At 39.1% G+C, this 20,678-nt stretch overlaps 1 protein-coding gene across 2 annotated transcripts in view; it reads right to left on the bottom strand.

The window, feature by feature from the left end:
* SDCBP (syndecan binding protein) overlaps positions 1–20,678 on the bottom strand; it is a 32,229-nt gene that overhangs the window by 3,562 nt on the left and 7,989 nt on the right. The window contains exons 2-7 of one of the 2 annotated variants that reach the window (XM_061171811.1): positions 12,206–12,271; positions 7,842–7,920; positions 6,613–6,722; positions 3,557–3,718; positions 1,617–1,792; positions 61–232 (exon numbers count right to left, since the gene is read on the bottom strand). In XM_061171811.1, the coding sequence (XP_061027794.1) occupies positions 61–232; positions 1,617–1,792; positions 3,557–3,718; positions 6,613–6,722; positions 7,842–7,920; positions 12,206–12,256 (750 nt within the window). In that variant the 5' untranslated portion in view covers positions 12,257–12,271. The remainder of the gene's footprint in view (positions 1–60; positions 233–1,616; positions 1,793–3,556; positions 3,719–6,612; positions 6,723–7,841; positions 7,921–12,205; positions 12,272–20,678) is intronic. The other variant, XM_061171812.1, reaches the window with a different exon arrangement.

Genomic DNA, 20,678 nt, shown 5'->3' with positions numbered 1-20,678 from the left:
AGACGCTGCTTTTGCTAAAATAAAACTGCAGCAGAGTGAGTCCGAAGTTCCGCTCCTGACCTTCAGTCCAATGACATTCTGTCCGTTGACCTCACAGATGCTGTGTTCCGTGAGAAGACCGTTTCTAGCTGCAGAACTGTCTTTCACTATGGATGTGATTTTCCCATTTTTAAAGACAAAGCCAACATGTCCAGTACTGTCCTTATGCATGGTAATTGTCCGTTCAAAGGGCCTGTAAACATAATGGCTTCAATTAAAACTTTAATTCCAAAGTAAGCATTTTCATGGATTTCCATTCTGACATACTGGATACTTTGTTACAATAAACTCACTGTTTCTGATAAGAGCTACTTAGTATGTATGGCACGGATTTTGTACATCTTAGTGCAAAAGATGACTTTTTAAGAAATTCTCTCCATCATGGTTTGCCTAACTTACCATTTCCTTCTTATAAGCATCAAAGACTTAATGCTTCATGCAGTTTATCAATATGCTCTTTCCTTGAAATTACAGTCCTCACTGTAATTTAACATGAAGATAGGTTTGAACAAAAATCAGTCTTAAAAATGAATTTTTATCTTTTTTAACTTCTTAGTATTTCCTGGAGCTTAATTTTTCTTAGGAAATACTTATTTTATTTAGAACCTTTAAAATATTTCTCACATCTTGATTTTGAAAACTTTATAGAAATTTTTGCTCTGTTTTAGAAGAACCACAGAAGCAGTGAGACGGAAGCTCCCCAGCCCCTTAGAAGAAAAGGAGCTTCAGCAAGACGGCCGTCGGCTTGCGTGCGCCGCCCGCCAGCTGCACCTGCCCACTCTGCGACTCTGCCGCCACATGACTGCACAGGTTTCATGACAAAATACGAACTGCATGTTATAAACTTCACAACAGTCATGTCTTCGTGTTAGTCCAAGTTACTTTTTGAAATTTTCCTTAGATATAAAACAAAAGTGGCATTCGTCTACAACACGTTTACTCAACACCTACCATGTGTGAGAAATGGAAACACACAGGTAGATAAAACAAGTTTAACTAAGACGGATAAAAACCCCAAAGCTAACAATGTGATACAGGTCTGCCCTCAACACCCATGTGGCCGGGAAGGAGGCCCGCAGTACATGTGCTGAATGTTTCCATTATAAATAAGCTAAAGAGAGCGTTCCATCCTCCCACCTGACAACTAGAGCCTCATCCACCCAAAAGGCCAGATTGGGTTTTCTGAAGCCGCAGGCCCCGTGGAGTGCTGCAGGGGCCCTGCACCACGTGTCTACCCTGAGCAGGAAACTGGAAAGCAAGGCTGAGACGCCTGCTGCTTAGTTACCTTTCTATCCTTCTTTTCTATTTTCTAGAGAAACAGATTAAGAAAGGAAAGTAACTTCTTAGAGGACAAATTTCTATAAGCTCTGAAATAAGGTGTATGCTAAACCAGAATGCTATTTTTAAAAAGTCAAACTATGTAAGAAAAATCTGCACTGCACAACTGCAAGAGTATAAGGCTAATCAATAACACTTGATCATTTTCTGCAACAAAATATTATATTCACAGAATCTTAAAAGCCCAAGAAAAGGAAAACTCGTCTTGAGTTTCCCCGTGAACTGTTTAGTCAGCTCACCTGTCACGAATGGTCATAGTAATCTTCTCTCCAAAAGCCTGTTTGAGCACCTTGTGTGCTCGGTCGGAGCTCCAGCCGGCACAGTTCTCCCCGTTGATCTGGAGCACCTGGTCCCCGAATCGCAGGCCGACCAACGAGGACGGAGAATTTGCCTGGACCAGCTGAACGAATACACCCTAGAGAATAAGAAAATCACCGTCATTCACCGCCGTCACATGTTCAAAAACGCTGGAAAATTAGGAACCAACTGGTTAGGAATCTACCCTATTAAAAAAAAAAAAAAGTTACATGAGAATGTGTCATCATCCCCAAGAAAGAAATCGAAAATTTTATCCAGGCAGTACCCTAAGAAATAGGTAACAAAGTGAGATCTCAGTGGTAATTTCTACCTCAAATCATGACCCACCCGACCAACCTCCATCACCCCCCCTCCATCTTGGAATAAAAAAGACTAAGGAAAATAAAGTCAGATTACTATAATAAATGTAAGCTTCTATGAGTTTGATAGAATACCAAACAGGTATTAGCACCTGATCATTATTTAGGGGGAAAGGGACTAAAGTGTTAGAAGTTGTGTGATGTCTCTTACAGTTTAAAAAATGATAGTCTAAGGTCAGAACTCCACCTTTTGAGCTGAAGAACTCCTTTACCCACTTGCTAAATTATGCATAATCACTACGATTAGATTTAACAGCCTAAAAAGGTGGGCACACTCAATACCATTCCAATTCTTAAAAGAATCTACTATGAAGTAAATACAGAAAACTCAAGTACAATTAACTGAGAACTAAACCCACAGGGATATTTTTACTTATGTAAACTCTCAATCTCAGATGTTGAGCACAATATAAATAAGCATAAAGGAAAAGGAAGCATGGTAAAATAGCAATACGAAAGCATTTATAAGGCTAGATCCTTTCTCCCATCTTAGGCTGGGTCAGACATGATATCGCATGTCTTACACTTCAGGGCGGTGCCTGAAAAGTAGGCGGCACCCAGCAAAGTGGCTGGACCAACGAGCTTCAGCCAAGTGGACAAACCCACTGCAAGGATAAGTGCTATGGGGGACGGGCTGTGACGAGTGTGGTCTCCTTCTTTAGGACAGAGGAAGGGGCAGCATTGTACTCTATTCACCGAACAGGAAGGGGGAGCAGAGAAGTCCGAGCTTCCCAGAGCAGCACGCTCATGTGTCTTGCACAAGCCACGAGTGTGCAAAGACAGACACAATGCCCTCAGCCACCTTCCACCATGGGCCACACCATCCTTTTCTATGTGCAAAGGTGGTCACACTGAGCTAACAAGACCGAAGACTGAAAAGGAATCCAATAAATAATGCATAAACCCACAAATCGGGGTAAAGACTCAGCACACATCCTCAACATTCCTAAATGCTTCCTCAGAGTAACCGGGTTTAATTTCTTCAATCTGGTAAGGTGAGAGGCAAAAGTAACTCTAAAGTACTTTTGAAAGTCACTGTTGCCTAGAAAATGCCTCATTAAACCCAAACTGAAGGATGGAAATAACAAACCTGTAAAACCACATTACAACAAGTTATATGATCTTCATTTAGTTTAAAAACACACATCATAAGACCACTGATTCTCACTGGTCAGTCTTCCCTTAACTTCCACATGTGTTGCCCTATTTCAATGCCAGAATTCTACTTGTATAAACTATGTTATGTTTACATGCAGACTAGTAAACTTTATTCCAAGAAAAGGACTCAAAAAAGAAAAAAAATTTCATTCAAGGTAATGGCTGGAAGTCCCAACTCTGCCTCTTCAGAACAGGGCGGCACCTCCAAGTGGAAAGTCAGATTTAAAATATTCTCGATCACAGAGCACCATTAAAATTAATTAAAGCATCTACATTTTAAATTATTCTAACGTTGATCACTTAACTATTTAGACAAATTCAAATAAATAGTAAAAAATACTTACATTATCTATGGATTTAAGCCTGAGCCCAATTTTTCCATCTTGATCCTTACACAAAATGACTTCCCGAATCCCTTGCTTAATTTCTGCTCTGCGGATTCCAGTATCATTACCAGTTACAGGAGCCACCATATAGTTCATACTGGAAGCTCTTGCTACCAACTGCTGACAGAAACATACACAACCTGTCAATATTTAGAAACATTCTCCCTGAAAAAATCTAAAATGATAATTTACTTGAATATATTCAGTTGTGGTTTCCCAAAATATAATCTGAAAATTATTTCCTTCAGATAAAATTTGATTTTTTGCAAAAATGACCTTTTTTTTTTTTTTTTAAACTAATTCTTAAGGTAACTTATTCCCACATATATGTCTCCAAGAGACTCTCTCTGTCTGCTGCCTCATGCATTCACTGGCATTTATTTCATGTGTACTTTGGCTTGTCTTCAACTCAAATATATTATCCTTGAACGTTATAAAGGCCATATCATACTTTTGAAATTCACTCAGCATTTTCCAGAGGGTTCTTTCATATGGCCTCATCTTCAACAATCTACTTACGCTTTCAGAGTTTCTATAAAAGGGAAAAACTTCTTACCTCACAGCTCCACTGTGAGGATTAAAAGTGCATGTTATACGAGTGCTGACACACACAAGACAGTCAAATGGTATTTCTCGTCCCCAATGATAAACATCTATGGATTAACCAACTGTATTAGACACACCAAACTGCCCTAGAATAGCTATACTAGGGACTCTGTCAGGTACCATTGTTTCAAGTTCCTCATTTTTTTCAAGTTTTCTTGACCAAAATCGGTTTATTGTTTTAAGTGGACCCTTTCCTCGACCAGAGACAGGGAGGGAAGAGCTTATTTATTCCCAAGGCTTCTTAATTGGAATCTGTCATAAAAAGCTCTGATCTACCTAATAATTGTGATGCTCAGAGCAGCAATGATAGGGAAAGAGGAACCTCAGTTACACACATACCACAGACTGCAAATTTTTTCATTCAGAATTCATGATAATTATGATACCATATTCTAAAGTTGATGGTCTATCGGAGTAACACACACACAGAGCTGTACTACAAATTAGAACACAATACCAGAAAATATAACTTTTGAAGAATTACAAAAAGTCAATGATTACAGCTATAAGAGCACAGGAAAATTAGGTACAGGATAGAAAACGAAAAACTTAATAAGCAAATGAATTATTTAGTTTAGCTGGAATACACGACAAAACAAGGAGCAGCTTTACTTCTGGAAAAGAAATCTTCATTCTTTCCAGCAAGTTTTGTTCAGCACTTGCTTAGTGGTTCTTACTAAGACCGCATGATCAACACCACGTGACCTCTGCCCCCTCCTGCCAAGGGCAGCTACAATAACCTTCCAGATAGTCTCCCTGCTTCCATCTTGCCCTCTATTCACTCGCCACACAGCAAGCACAGAAACCTTTTTTAAATAAATCAGATTATGTCACTCCCACAACTCAGAGCCCAATCCCTTACCATGGTCTACGAGGCTGCAGACCACCTGGCCCTGACTACCCCTCCAATGCCATCTGCTACCATGTTCTGCCTTGTCTGCCCATCACCTAGGCCTTGTCTCTCAGGTCTGCCAAGTTCACTTCTGCCTGAAGGCCTTCGAGTTCTCTGTCTGTACTGACATATGTGGCTAGCAAAGCCTAAAATACTTACCATGGTTCCCTTAATAGAAAATATTTGCTGAACCTCAATCTTAGGAAGAACTGCATCTTTTAAGGGGAAACTATAAGGAAGTGTGTGGATATAGTGAATGGTCAGAGGAGCGGGCAGCACCAGGTATAAGCTACTGTCAGCTCCAAACCCACCCTAGCTGGTGAGGCTGGGGCCTGACCGTGCAAATGATACTCCTCCGTCAGGGGTTTCTGGTTAGCACCCACAGCACACGCGCAAGAGGGCAAGCGTCTCGTCCCTCCTGCCTGCCCCTGCTCCTGGCAGCACTGCCTGGGTCTAGCCGCCCTTAACGCTGCTGACAGCAGTTGATTCCATTCTCCAGATTTTACTGACACTCCCAGGACCAGCCTCCCTGGTACAACCCCTCAGAGGCACCAGTACCCACAGCCAGGGTCCCCCGCTCCGAGGTCCGAGGCCCAGGTCACGGGGCTCTTCCACCATGCTTGTCAGCTCTGATAAGTCCAACCTCCACCCTGTGTAGCCCCAGGCCTAGGAGAAGCAGCTACTTTCTGCAATTACATCTGTGTTCCACTTTTGCTTTTTTAAATTCTTCAACCTGTCTGATTTCTTAAGTTATCTCTGTTGAAAAATCTAGTGTGGTTTGTATTGTCCCAACTGTCCTGACTGATGTAAGTAAGTTTTTAATAAATATTTGGTGAATAAATAAAAGCCAGGTACTGTGTTAAGCACTGGGGTCATGGCAAGAACACAGACATGGACGCCATCCTTCATGAAGTTAAGCATTTGCCTATGACAAGTGCTATAAAGTACTATGGTCTTATCGCAATAATCTTACCAAAAGACTGAGATACACTATATTTAAGCCGAGAATTTGGTGTCTAATTACAAGGAGCTTTAGTCTTAATGTTAGAAGATTATGAGCAAAAAGAAGATATGACAGACCTATATCTCAGAATGATGAGTCTAGCAGCAGCCTAGTACTGTTTGATATAAGAAGTTACTAGAGGAAAAGTCAGAGACTACTATAATAATCTAGGTTACAAGTACAGAAACCCTGAATAGGGTTATACCAGGACTGGAATGGATTACAAGAATAGAAGAAACACAGTAGAAACAGAATCACTAGGTCTTTAACTGACTGAATGCAGAAGATGAAGGAGAATGGACCAGTCAGAGGCATCTGAATCTTTAACTCCTAATAAATTAGAAAAGTGGTCATAGCACAAAGACTACGTAAAAAGTGATATCCAGAAGGCAATCTAAAATTCCTGAGGTCAACGCTAAAGTTATAAATCTGTGAGTCAGCCACAAAGACGAGTTAGCTTATATCTATGTGTAAAGTATGATTTTATATAATTCAAAATCACACTATACATACCCCCTGACTTGGTGCTCCAGGGACCATGGCCATATTTGCACGTATTTCTTCTTCATTTAAACTCAGGCCCATGTACTGAGAGAGCTCCGGATACAGTTTAGGATAGAGATCTAATATAAACGAATAAATGAATAAAGAAAAAACATTGGTAGAATATTCAAAAACTGTTGTTATTATGGACTTTTACTTGTGTTAAAAAATTACATTTAACTTATAAAATCTAAGATGGATTTAAATTAGCAATTTGGAAAATCCCACTCTCTCTGTAATGACAATTAGAAATGGAAAATACAGAAAAAGTTACAGATGAAAGTAAAATAAGACATTTGAACTGAAACCTCAGATTTCACAATACTCAAGAGTAGAAATAATTTTTCCAAATTGCCTTGCCTTTCCTTTTTCTTAAACCTATTTGATTAGGAATTTTGTAAACATACCACTGATTCTCCACTTAAGAACAACTGACCAAAATGTACACTGTCTAGTCAGCTACTTTTTAAATTCATTCAGTAAACACAGCTATGAAATGATTCTTCTGAACTACAAAACAACAAACTGAAAGCTTGTAAATTTATTTAGTGTCATATCATTTTAAGAATGTTAACCACATACCAATGAAATCTTGGAAACAGTACATTTAAATACTAACAGTATTTAACTGAGTAGTAAAGTCAGGTACTACTTCCAAAAGCTCTTTTTGACATGCTTTGTGACTTAAAATGAATTTTCTAAAAGAAACAATGTTATAAGATGACAGGCCCTAAAAACCCATTTAACACTCCTTTTGTATCTTAAGTCATGTTATTTAAGGGTTCTGTCCTGAATCCCTATAAACTTAGAAGGAAAAGGGACCAGGAAGAAGGATATGGAACCCGGGGAGAGATTCCAGGATTTGGGAAGTTCCCTCAAAAGGAGGTGGTTGGAAATTTCAACTCTACCAACCCCCGAGCCCTGCAAAGACAGAGGACAGTTCAGCCAGCGAGTTCCATTTAACTTAATTTTCATTAAGTCATAAAACACACCTTCATATTCACAGTTCACTTTCTTGATTAAAGGGTTATTTTTTGAAATGAACATTTTTTTTCTTCTTACTATTAGAGCTTTAGCCACCATTTCATGCCGTGTATGTTAAAAAAAAAAAAAAAAAAAACTTGGATTCCCTATTTCAGCAAAAGAAGGCTTAACAAGTATCTCTGTTCAAGGAGAATGACCCCAAAGTATAAACCTACTTCCATCTTGAGAGATGGGAGCAGAAGCTTCAGACAGAATTGCTGGGTTGGCAGGGTTTGCAGAAAAGGCAGTTTGAGCCTGAAAAAGAAAAGAAGAAAATTCTAACAACAATGCTATACAGATACTTAAACTCCTTATATAATTTATAAGTTAAATCCACTAATTCCAAAAAGAAACTAAAACACTTTAGTTTTATTCAAGAAATTTTAATTTCAAACACTTTCAGCAATATATTTTTCAAAGAAAATCCACAAATCAAAAATGTATTTCATACTATATTTAACACTATCATATAAAACTTGACTTAGCACCATTCTACATATAATCAATATTTCACAGTGCTACTGCAAATTAATATTTTCTAAATGCATTATAAAACGAAGGTTACACATATTACATTTTCATTATCCTTTTGCTAATTAGTCTAAGTATCTTATTTACATATGAAAAAAGCTTAACCGTATTTATATAAAAGTCTATATCAGAAAAACACCTAAAAATTTAAATATTTATTAAGTTACTTATATTTATTTTGCCATTTTAGCATATCCCACTGAAATAATCTTTATCTACATTTTAGCAAGTATGAGAAGGGGTTATGTTATACTAAATACATAAATATTACAAAGTATGCAAAACACACACTGTATCACTGACATAAAAATGACGGTAAAGTAATGTAATTTATAACTGTCAAACTTGCGGAAACTTTGACAGTGCGTACACTTATCAGTACGACTCATGCGCAGGCACGCCAGGAACTCCTCCTCCCAGGGCTGCCTTTGCAGCCTGTGTCGTTTTAAGTATTCCACTGAAGGAACTCCTTTTTCCTTTACAGATACATGTGACTTTCTAAAATAGACACATGTCATTGGTTGGCAGTAAGTTGTAAGATCCATCTCTAATATCATTTTTTACTTAGTCAGAAATATGTCGATTAAGTAACGAAGTTTATACCTACATATCAACCTAGCACTGAAATTAATGCTAAGAGTAGTCCCAAAGATGCTTGGAGAGATGGAAGCTTAATTAAATAAGGAAAGTCTACAAAACCACTGAAGGTCCTTCACTCTCTGGATTGTAAATGTTCTGATATGCTTGCTATTGAGTCATTCTTTAATATTTACTGTTTCATAATTTGTCACAATCTAAACTGAAATAAAACGCAGCATGAAAATCTTTATAATTTTAAATATATCCACAGACTCAAAGTATGCTGAATTATGAAAATTCTTTCACCAACTATCAGCTAAAAGGAGCTAGTGGCCAGTGGATTGCTTCCTGGCTAATCTCTGAGGAAAAAAATACTGTTCAGCGCTAAAAAGAAATGAGCTTGCCATGAGAAGACATGGAGGAATCTTAAATGCACATCACTGAGCAAAAGACATCTGAAAAGGCTCCAAACTGTACGATTCCAACTACAGGACCTTCTGGAAAAGGAGGGGGGAATGGACAGAGCACAGAGGACTGTGAGGGCAGTGAAAATATTCTACATGACACTACAATAGTGGCCATATGTCACCACACATCTGTCCAAACCAACAGAGTGAACAACCTCAAGAGTGAACGTCAAGTGTAACTCTGGACTTGGGGTGGCAATACTGTGTCAGGGCAGGTTAATCCACTGTAACAAATACACCGTTCCGGTGAGGAAGCTGGCAGTGGGGAAGGCGGGTACTGTCTGTGCTGTGTAGGTGGAGTCGGGGGGAGGTGCATAGGGAGGGGTCACTGGCATGGAAACTACCTTCCATTCAATTTTGCTGTGAACCTAAAAACTGCTCTGAAAAAATAGACTTTACTGATTTTAAAAAGTTGATCCTTGTTTACACTGATCTATTATATTCTGTTCTTTCATTCACTGCTATTGTTCTCATCCAAGGAATACTGAAGTAAGAACATATATAAAAAGCTCTCTGCAAGCAAAGTTATATATTTACTTACTATATATTCTGTAGTAAAAACAAAAGAAAGATGGTACAATAAGGGCTTAAGGACTATAAGCCATTAAATGTAGCACATCATTTCACACATACTTGAAATCTCAAACTATTTTAAAAAAAAAGGGTGGGAGGGGGATGGTGTCTGGAGGCAGGGGGTGTCCCACGGAGCGCACAGTTATGCCAGGGCGTGTTGTTTCTGCCATTACAGAAAGCATGTGGAGCCACCACGCTCGTGCAGCCACCCGTGTCAATCTCTGCTCACTGTGACAGGAAATGCATGAAATCACGGCTTCTGACCAGCTTGTTTGCACAGGTGTGGCAACCACAGTCTCCTGTTAAAGACTCAGAGCAGACAGGGAGGTTCAGGGACACTGAACACAATGACACTGACACGTATGACACTGAAAGCCACAAGCCCGATGGTTACTGCAAAACAGTTTACAAAACACGAACCGCCAGTTCACTGCTGCAATTTAGTTTTGCTGTGGTATAAAAGGCCAGAAGATGAGAAAATGAATACTACCTTTACAGAGGCATCTCAAAAACAGAAACCCAAGTATCACCTACCATAGAAAATGAAGAAAAAAATAAGACAAAAACAGCCCCAGACTGTAGTGGCTGGGTTAGGAATCTTTTTAAATCCAGTGAGAATTTAAAAACCGTGTGTCCCCCTCCTTACTTGCTGTTACATCTCCAGGCAGCTAGCTTTCTGCTCAGGACATAAAAAGTCCTCTAATGGAAATACCCATATAATTTGCTTCTCCTTAAAGAGGTCAGCCTGATGTAGATTGTAGCTCTCTTTATTTTCCAATCCAACATTTGCCAGTATCAACTGTTTCCTTCTCTTTCTGCTGCTTTCAAAATAAAAAACCTCTGCTCAAAGTCTACTACAGTTAATTGTAAGTTCAATTCCATAAAAACTAACAAAAAAGGACGTAAAGGAAATTAGTCATTTTCTCAGACCCATCTGCAAATCCTATCACTTAGTGCTCTGATATCATATTAATGGCTTAACTGTTATTCTTGAAGGGTAAATATTTCAAATAAAAGCTTTTTAAAAAGAAAGTGCCTGTTCAGATGAACTTTGTGGAAATAAAAACCATGAGAAAAACAATGACAAAATACCAAAGAAAAAAAAAGAGATTTCAGATGACTGAACAGTCCACTTAAAACGGTCCGGCATCAAAGCCTTTGCAGCTGAACAGATGTCAGAGATTTTACAAACCACCCATCCATAGGGGAGCTATGATGGATAACATGTGCTCATGATCTCCCCCCCATTTTTATCCAATCACTGCTACACGGCTAACAATTTCAGCTACACATTTGTTACTATTTTTGCTGGGGTTTTTTTTTTCACCCTAAAAGGGCCAACATTTTGCCTAAAAAACACTTGTGGTCTTGTATTCTTCTCACAAGTTTCTAATAAACGTTTTATGCTCATTAAATAATTGTTAAGAAGTAAATCTCATTTAGAGTAAACTGAGGTCAAGACCTCAAGTAAAATGATCTTTAGGGGAAGAAGCTTTGAAGTACTAAACAACTCAAAATGAATGAATTTCATCACATTTATCATATCAAAAAGATTTTAGGAATAAAGAAGTATAACAGGGAGTTCAATTTATCTTGTCAAATTAGAAGAACAAATAACAGCTGAAAAAATTCTGACTGAGAACAAGTTGAAAGTAAACTGGAAACACGATGGGTTCATTAAATACAATTATCTCTAGTTAAAAAGAAAAATAAAAATTTACAAAACAGCAAGAATTGGTCCCAATCACAAACTTTCTTCTTAAGCAGAAGCATCTATCTTCAAAGCTAATATTTACATAAAGGAATACAAAAATTTCTGACTTAATGAAATTAGAAAAACTGTACTAATACAGTCACTTAGAGCAGGAACAAGTAAACTGTCTGCTGCTTACATTTAAAAAGAAACAAATCACTGCACTTTCATTGTGCATTTACACTACTACTCTTCCTAAAGCAGCATGTACCTCCTTATTTCTATGATTTTTAACTTCAGAGAAGACAATTATGTTAAAGACTGGTCATACCTGAAAACCCAAAAGAACAACGTACGAATTTTAAACAAGACAATGAACGTCTAAGAAGTTGGAGTATATTTTACCAACTTAAAAATGTATTTAAATCTTAGTTATAAAACCAGGCTATCTTTGAAGAGTTTAAGTCCCGTTTCAAAGAAATAATAACCTGTACCCATTAATCCAATGAAATGAAGAATCTCTAGCTTTTCTAACTTTTTAGTTAGAAAAACTTTAGAAAAAATTGAAAAGTTTATAAAGTGTAAAAACAGACAAATACATCTACTATTTAAGTTTCTTGCTTCACTTCACCTATAACCAGAACGTATGGCAGAGTACATGGAAAAAAAAAAAAGTACTTAAAGGACTTAAACATACCTGAATCACCTTGTCTACCTTCAGGTCTTCAAGAGATGGGTACAGAGACATTTTTGCAGGATTTTCCTGAAGAAAAAAAAAATTTCCATGATTCAGATTTTATTGAAATTTAAACAGTACATGCAGCCAGCAACATACACATAAATGTGTATAAATGTTTAACACAAGAGACATTTAATTTGCAAAACACATGGAAAAATATGAGCGTGTAGCTATACTAAAAACTGCTGGCTGATGAACAGTTGCCAAACTACCTCTCCCTCCCTTCTGTGATCAAATTATATCCATTACAGATCCTAAACTTCCCTTAGTAAAAGTCCCTTCATTTCTGAAGTTTAGAAAGTCAAAGAGAACGATTATGTGATTCACCTAGCTTGCCCAAGGGCTTGGCAACTGAGCAAGTATTATTACATCCTTCTAACAAAAATCTACAGCAGCTCATACGTGTTATCTATGTATAAAACCTCTATTATTAGGAAAATATACATATACACATATTACATAAATATGTATATGTAAAAAACAATATACACCAACTGTTAACAATAGTTCTATCTTTAAGAGAAATGAATGAAATAGATGGTAAGGGACTGAGGGATAAGAGGGACATTTTTATATTTTAAACATTCTTATATTGTTCAATGATTTTTAGTGACCATGAATTGCTTTTTGTAGTAATTTAAAACAAAATTCTCTAAAAGAATTACAGGGATATACACTCCAAAATTTTGTTTAGCTGTTTTGAGATGAACACTTCCTTTAAACCCAACAAAACAAAATGTATTCTAAATTGGTACAGGGTTTGACATATCAATTTATTACCTCCCCATCAAAATCCACCCATAATTGGCTGCTCTGTGAAAATGGAGATGGGCCCTCTAATTATCTGCTCTTCTGCCAAGTGGTAAGATGCTGAGCTCTGTCAGCAGAGGAAGCTGGAGGTACACTGCAGGAGAAAGGGTTTTTTTCTTCTAAGTTCCAGTGTACGGCTCCAGCCAGGCGCAGCCAGGCGCCAGCTCGGAGCAGCCTAAGCACCCAGCTCCCGCAGTGCACAGCAGCCAACCGTCCCCAATACTCTGTCGAGGACGTTCCCAGCATGGTGTCACCAGCAAGGCATCCCTCACGAGTAGCTTTCCCTAGCACCCCTTCCTTGTGGCTTGCAGCGAGTTCCAAGGTGCAGCACGCAAAAGGGAGACTTATCCAGTAAGTTTGGTATCTCAGCAACTTCACCGTCCATTGAGTGACGGCTGCACTCTCTCCAACAAAGCCCAGATCCCGACACAGGAAGAGGACAGCTGATCCTGGGGCACTCTATCTCAGCCCTGGGGTAAGCAGACACTTATTTAATGTGCTCTTCCTGTATGCTTTAAAGTTCTCTTTACTTCTGACTGGCCAATCCCTGTTTCTTCAATCATGGTATCGTTAAAAATTCTGTACACTAAACTTTCACTGTTCAAATTACTATATGGTTTCTGTTTCCTAGTTGGATGCTAAATGACAGTTTTTTAAAATTGATACACTTCACATACCACAAAATTCACTCTTCTAAAGTATACAATTCGACAGTTTTTAGTACATTCTGAGTTGTGCAACCGTCCCTATCATGTAATATTATAACATTTCCATCACCCCAGAGAGCAACCCCATGCCCACCCATTCTCCCGTCCCTCCAGCTCCCAGCAAGTATGAATCTACTTTCTGCCTCTCGATTTGCTTGTTCTGGACATTTAACTTGGAATCACAGGACATGTGGCCTTTTGTGTCTAGTTTCCTTCACTTAGTATAATGCTTCCAAAGTTCATTCATGCTGTAGCAGGTACCAGTACTTCACTCCTTTTTAATGGCTGAATAATATTCCATTGTATGGATATGACACTTCTGAGTATCAGTCGATGACATTTTGGGTGGCTTTACACTTTCTGACTTATGAACAATGCTGCTAATAATGCTAATGAGCATTTATATCCAAATCTGTGTGTAAACATGTAATGCTTCATTGTCTTGGTATACAGCTAAGAGGAAAACTGCCAGGTTATATGGGCATACTCTTTAACTTTTTGAGGAACTGAACTGGTTTCTGAAGTGACTGCACCACTTTACATTCCCACCAGCGCATGAGAGGGTTCCAGTTTCTCTCTATCTTGGCCAGTGCGGTTGTCCCTCGGCATCTGCAGGGCACTGGTTCTAAGAGCTCCGCTCCCCCGCCCCGCATACACTAAAATCTGTGAAGGCTCAAGGCCCTTACATAAAACGGCATAGTACATACTCACTATCGTCTGTTTTTTTTATTACAGCAATCCTAGTGCATGTGAAGCAGCATCTCATTGTAGTTTTGATCTGTATTTCCCTAATGACTAATAATGCTGAGCGTCTTTCATGTGCCTACTGGCTACTTGTATATCTTCTTTGGAGAAATGTCTATTTAAATCCTCTGCCCATGTTATTTCTTTTTCTTGCCTAATTGCCCCGGGGTAGAACCTCCAATAAAATGCTGAATAGCAGTAGCCTGATAAAGTTTTGAAGAGGAAAATAGAGCCTAGGTTTGTGAATAAAATGCAAATTCTTGAGAAAGCACAATCAAACATGGCTTAACTCTATTAATCCGGGGAAACAAAATGAAGTACCTTTTGTGTCTCAAAAGATCACTTCCCTAGAAGCTTTCTCCTTAAACACATTTTATTTAAACTTTCAACCATTTTATCGACATCATAAACACAATCATTTTAAATTCACTGTAACTAATGTTGACCAGTAATCCAGGTGCTATTTCTATTTTTGGTTCTGCCACTGGTCACCTACAAGATCCCATTTTTCCTCATGAAAAATGAACTGGATGACTGGCTCATTTCAAAACTCAGAGTGGTTTTCTCAATTTTTTCCCCCATAGAAGCTTTTCTTCAAACTAATATTAACTGAAGTTGTCTCAACAACTCTGAGGTCACTCATACCCACACACTCAGGCCAAGAAAAGAAATGGGCTTTCCAGAATTTAAAAAAAAAATAACAAGTATCACCCCAGCTTATACTTTTTAAAAAATTTAGTTTGTTCATTTTAAGTATGTTGACCTTAATTAAATCTCACAATTCTTCTAAAATACAAAGGATTCCTCAATGTTTTTACTTCAAACTATTTCTTGGTCTCATTTCATCCAGTTTCTTCCCAAACATTACAACGTTCCAGCCACAAATGATTTGCCATTTCCTACCCAGGTCAAGTGTTTCGGTGTCTCCACATCTTTATAAAAGCTTTGTCTTCTTCCTGGAATATTCTCCCAGGACTTTTCTATCAAAATCTTAGTCAAGGTGACTTCTGTGAGGTCACCTTTGATGACTTCAGTCTGACATTATTTGCTTCTCTCAGTTTAGCAGTTTCACTCTGCCTTTCATTACAGCTAGTTTATGTTTAACTCTGCTACTTGAGATCAAGGCCCACATTTAATTTTTTATTTATCTAACACAATACCTTATCCTGACAGGAAACAAATGTTTATTAAATATTTTAGCCAACAGTATCAAAATTACAGTAAACAAAATATGGTTAAAACTTTTATTGGAAGGTTCTGATTGTCTCACCTTGCAAGTCTACTACTTTGTTGGGTTTGTGTTTTTTGTTTGTTTTTTGGGTTTTTTTGTTTTGTTTTGTTTTTGCCATGTCGAGCAGCTTATGGTATCTCAGTTCCCAGAAAAGGGATTAAATCCAGGCCAGGACCATGAAAGCCTGGAATCCTAACCACTAAGCCACCAGGGAACTCCCAACAAATCTACTACTTTGAACAACACTGTTAAAAGCGTTCCAGGAAAATAATAAATTTTTGTATTATTTTTCTTGAAGGACTCCATTAACTCACTTGTATAGTCTATTTAAACCTTTGACCTAAAGCTAAGTGTCAAAAATACTTAGCGCTGGGGACTTCCCTGGTGGCGCAGTGGATAAGACTCCATGCTCCCAATGCAGGGGGCCTGGATTCAATCCCTGGTCGGGGAACTAGATCCCACATGCATGCCACAACTAAGAGTTCACATGCCACAACTGGGAAGACCGCGTGCTGCAGCTAAGGAGCCCATGAGCCGCAACTGGGGAGCCTGCCTGCCACAACTAAGACCCAGTGCAACCAAATAAATAAATTAATATTTAAAAAAAAATACTTAGCCCTTTTTGAAGAACCACAAAGCTACTCTCGAAATCCTTTCAATTATGTTTGGAATTTCAGAATGATCAATAATGAGATTTAAGAGAACTCTGAAAATAATTCCATGACATGAGTGTGAGAATTCCCATTTTACTCTCACTTAAAACTCTATCAAACACTATGACTGTACCAACTAAAGACAAAATTCTCTTTGCAGGCCTTCCCTTCCGCTGACGAGCAATCAGTGAGAAGGGAGAGCTTACGGCTCTCGCTGGTCCTGAGATCAGTAGGCACAACACCTTTGCCATCTACTCTAACGGTCTGCTCACAACATTCCTGACAAAGTAACAACTTTGTTTCATTGGTCTAATTCCTGGAAAGAACTGGTGGTCTTCACTGACCCCTAAACCCAGGCTTGGCCCACTCTATGCTTCCGGCAACCTCCTTGCATCTCATGCCTCACTAAACGCCTCTGCACGCCGTGGTGCAGGCCTTTAGAAAATAACCCCCCAAATCAATTACTACTAAGAGATTTCTCAGTGCTTAGAACAGTTTCAGGGTTCTTCCAGAACTAAAGACAAAAAAAATTTGACTCTCCTGCCTCAGTATTAAGTTTTCTATCTGACCCTCTACCTCCTCAGGGCAATGTTGGGGTAACCACCTTAGTCTTTAAATATGTGCACAGACCAAAAAACTCTGAAATTCAAATACTGTATGTGATATTTTGGAACACCTAGTTAATTTGCTTTCTAGCAGCAATGCTCAGATTAACAAAGTAGAAAACATGCTAGTAAAGTCCAGTTAATATCACCTAAAATGGCAGTACTCATCATTTTCTGAGTGACTGCCTCATTCCTTCTCTCAAACCACCCACTACAACTGGTCTCCCCTTTTAAAAATGGTGTGATCGTTCAAGTTAAAATAATGTTTGTCAGCTTGTTTAGTCCGAGTTGTTTTTAAAAATTCTTGGTATGATGAAAAGTCAGGACTGCAGAACCACTGATCTTAAAAAAAAAGAAAATACGGTGCAACACATCTGGTGCTCCGGTTTTTGTAGCTGCCGCCCAGGGGACAAGCCCTTGACCGCCTGGCTCTGGCTGCCAGCAGGGCGTACGTTCACAGGCCCCACAGGGCTACAGCGTTCCTACTGACGAGGAGCAGGCGGCTGGGCTGGAGAGGGAGGAGGTCAAGACGGCTGCACGGAAGGGGCTGGACCTGTATGATACGCTCACCCCAAAGGTAGCTTCAGGTACGAGGAAGACCCTACCTGAGTCCCCTCCACCACCAACAAGCCAACAGTGCACTGCATCTGTGCAGAGGACAACGGCGCCATCATCTGGCTCTGTCTGCACAAAGGTGCGGCCCAGTGACGGTCTAACTGTGGAACCCATACAAGTTGGTGCCCCACCAGCTGGCCTACGGAGAAAACAGTTCTTAACAGGTTCTCCTCCAGGGCACAGTGTAAAGACAGCAGACTGAAATGCACCCCAGACTCCCTATAAAAGAGGTCGATTACCTTATCTTCAAAGCTGGGGCCTGAAGAGCAAGCAGGCTTGTAATTAAACACACACCCAGGGGCTATAATTCTCTCCAGAAACTGGGAGGGCCAGCAGGTACCATCTGTGCACTCTCCATCTGTCCCATCCGAGGCAGCCAGCGTCTCTGAGGAAGGACCTAGTGCCAGTGTACACGTCTGCAGCCCACAGGGGACATCCCTGGCTAGCCTGGCCCTGGTGGCCAGCGGGGCTTGTATTCACCAGTTCAACAGGACTGTAGCAAACAAAGCCACAGTTAACTGGCAGTCTTACCAGGGCTCAGTGCAGAGGGAGCAGACAGAAATGCCTACTTCCCAATCTTCCCCTGAAACAGGTAAATTCGCATACTTTTAAAACTGCTGCCTGAGAGTGTGGCTTCCCAACGGCCTGAATCTAGGTGCTGACCGCGATCCTCCCCTTCGGGCCAGTGACAGACCTTGACAACCCTCAACTATTGAGAGCCAAAAGCAATAAAGTAGGCTGCTTGGAAAGCTGAAAGGTTATGAGATACAACCAAGAGCTAGTGCAGGGTCGAACGAGAAGGCTCATCTATATGAGGCCAGTCGTTTAAGACTGGGAGAGGTGGCTGTTTTATCTAAACAGAGAAAGCCAAGGAAAATGAAGAACCAGAAGAATATGATCCAAACGAAAGACCAAGATAAAAGCTCAGTAAAAAAGACCTTAATGAAAGTGATTTACCTGATAAAGAGTTTTAAATAACAGTCATAAAGATGCTCACCAGGCTCAGAAGAACAATGGATAAACAAAGTAAGAATTTCAGAAGATAAAGAAAATATAAGAAGGAACCAAGTGGAAATCATAAGGCTAAAAAATACAATAACTTAACTAAAAAACACAATAGAGGAGTTGAACAGCAAACTAGACGAAGCAGAATAAAGGAAGAAATGAACCTGAAGAAAGGAAGAAACAAACCAGAAGACAGGGCAGTGTAACTCATCTGATCAGAGCAGCAAAAAGAAAAAAGAATGAAGATAGCTTAAGAGACTTATGAGACAACATGCTAACCAACATTTGCATCGTAAGGTTCTCTGAAGGAAAGGAGAGAAAGAGGCAAAAAACTTACGTGAAGAAAGTTTCCTTCACATAAGAAAGAAGAAACAATGACTGAAAATTTCCCTAATTTTGGGAAGGAAACAGACATCCAGATCCAGGAAGTTCAGGGAGTTCCAAAAAAGAGATGAAGATATATCCACACCAATACGTATTATAATTAAAATATCAAGACGAGAAGAGAATCTTAAAAAGTGACAGGAGATAAACAACTTGTTATGTACAAGAGAACTCCCAAGAGACTATGAGCAGATTTTTCAGCAGAAACTGCAGGCCAGAAGGGAGTGGCATGATATAACTCAAAGCGCTGAAAGAAAAAAACTGCCGCCAAGAATGCTCCACTCAGGGGACTTCCCTGGTGGCGCATTGGTTAAGAATCTGCCTGCCAATGCAGGGAACGTGGGTTTGAGCCCTGGTCCGGGAAGGTTCCACATCCCGCGGAGCAACTAAGCCCGCGCACCACAACTAGTGAGCCTGCACTCTAGAGCTCGCGAGCCACAACTACTGAGCCCACGTGCCACAACTACTGAAGCCCACATGCCTAGAGCCCATGCTCCACAACAAGAGAAGCCACTGCAAGGAGAAGCCCGTGTACCGCAACGAAGACCCAACGCAGCCAAAAATAAAATCTTTAAAAAAAAAAATACTCCACTCAGAAAAGTTGTCCTTCAGATTTGAAGGCAAGGTAAAGAGTTTCTCAGACAAGCAAAAGCTAACAGAGTTCACCACTAGACCAGCCTCATAAGAAATTTTATAGAGATTTAAGTTGAAACAAAAAGGTGCTAATTAGTAACAGGAAAACATAAAGTATAAATCCCAATGGTAAAAATAAATATGTAAAAAAAATTCAGAATAACCTAAAGCTGTAAACGTGGTGGATTAATCACAAAGCTAGAATAAAAGTTAAAAGACAAAAGTTAAAAAAAAAAAACAAACAACTAACTACAACCATTTGTTAAGGGAAACACAGATAAAAGGATGTAAGCTGTGACATCAAAAGTATAAACGGGGGTGGGGGATGTAAAAATGTAGTGACAAGGATGCCCACCTTGCCACTTTTATTCAACATACTCTTGGAAGTCCCAGCCAGAGCAACTAGGCAAGAAAAAGAAAGAAAAGGCACCCAAATTAGAAAGGAATAAGTAAAGTTGTCAGTATTTGCAGGTGAAATGTTACTAATATGTAGAAAAGCTGAAAGAATCACCAAAAAACTGTTAGAACTAATAAATTCAGTAAACCTGGAAGATACAAAACCAATACACAAAAATCTGTTGCCTTTCTATACACTAACAATTAACTACCAGAAACAGAAATTAAGAAAACAATTCCATTTACAATTGCATCAGAAAAATAAATTTAAATAAGGTGAAAGACCTGTACACTGAAACTATAGCACATTGATGAAAGACATGAAAGACAACACAAATAAATGGAAAGATATTCCATGCTCCTGGACTGGAAGAATTAATATTGTTAAAATGTCCATACTATCCAAAGTAATCTAAAGATTTAATGCAATCTCTGTCAAAGTTCCAATGGCATTTTTAAAAGAAAGAAAATAAACGACCCTAAAATTTGTATGCAATCATAGAAAACCCCAAATAATCAAAGCAAACTTGAGGGAAAAAACAAAGCTAGAAGCATCACACTTTCACTTTGAACTATATTACAGAGCTATAGTAATCGAAACAGTATGATACTGCATAAAAACACACACACAGACCAACAGAAGAGAAG

Source organism: Eubalaena glacialis, chromosome 17 (genome assembly GCF_028564815.1).
Source record: "Eubalaena glacialis isolate mEubGla1 chromosome 17, mEubGla1.1.hap2.+ XY, whole genome shotgun sequence".
In the NCBI taxonomy this organism is placed as follows: domain Eukaryota; kingdom Metazoa; phylum Chordata; class Mammalia; order Artiodactyla; family Balaenidae; genus Eubalaena; species Eubalaena glacialis.
Note: the sequence above shows the minus strand (reverse complement) of the source record. Positions and strands in the feature narration are given on the sequence as shown.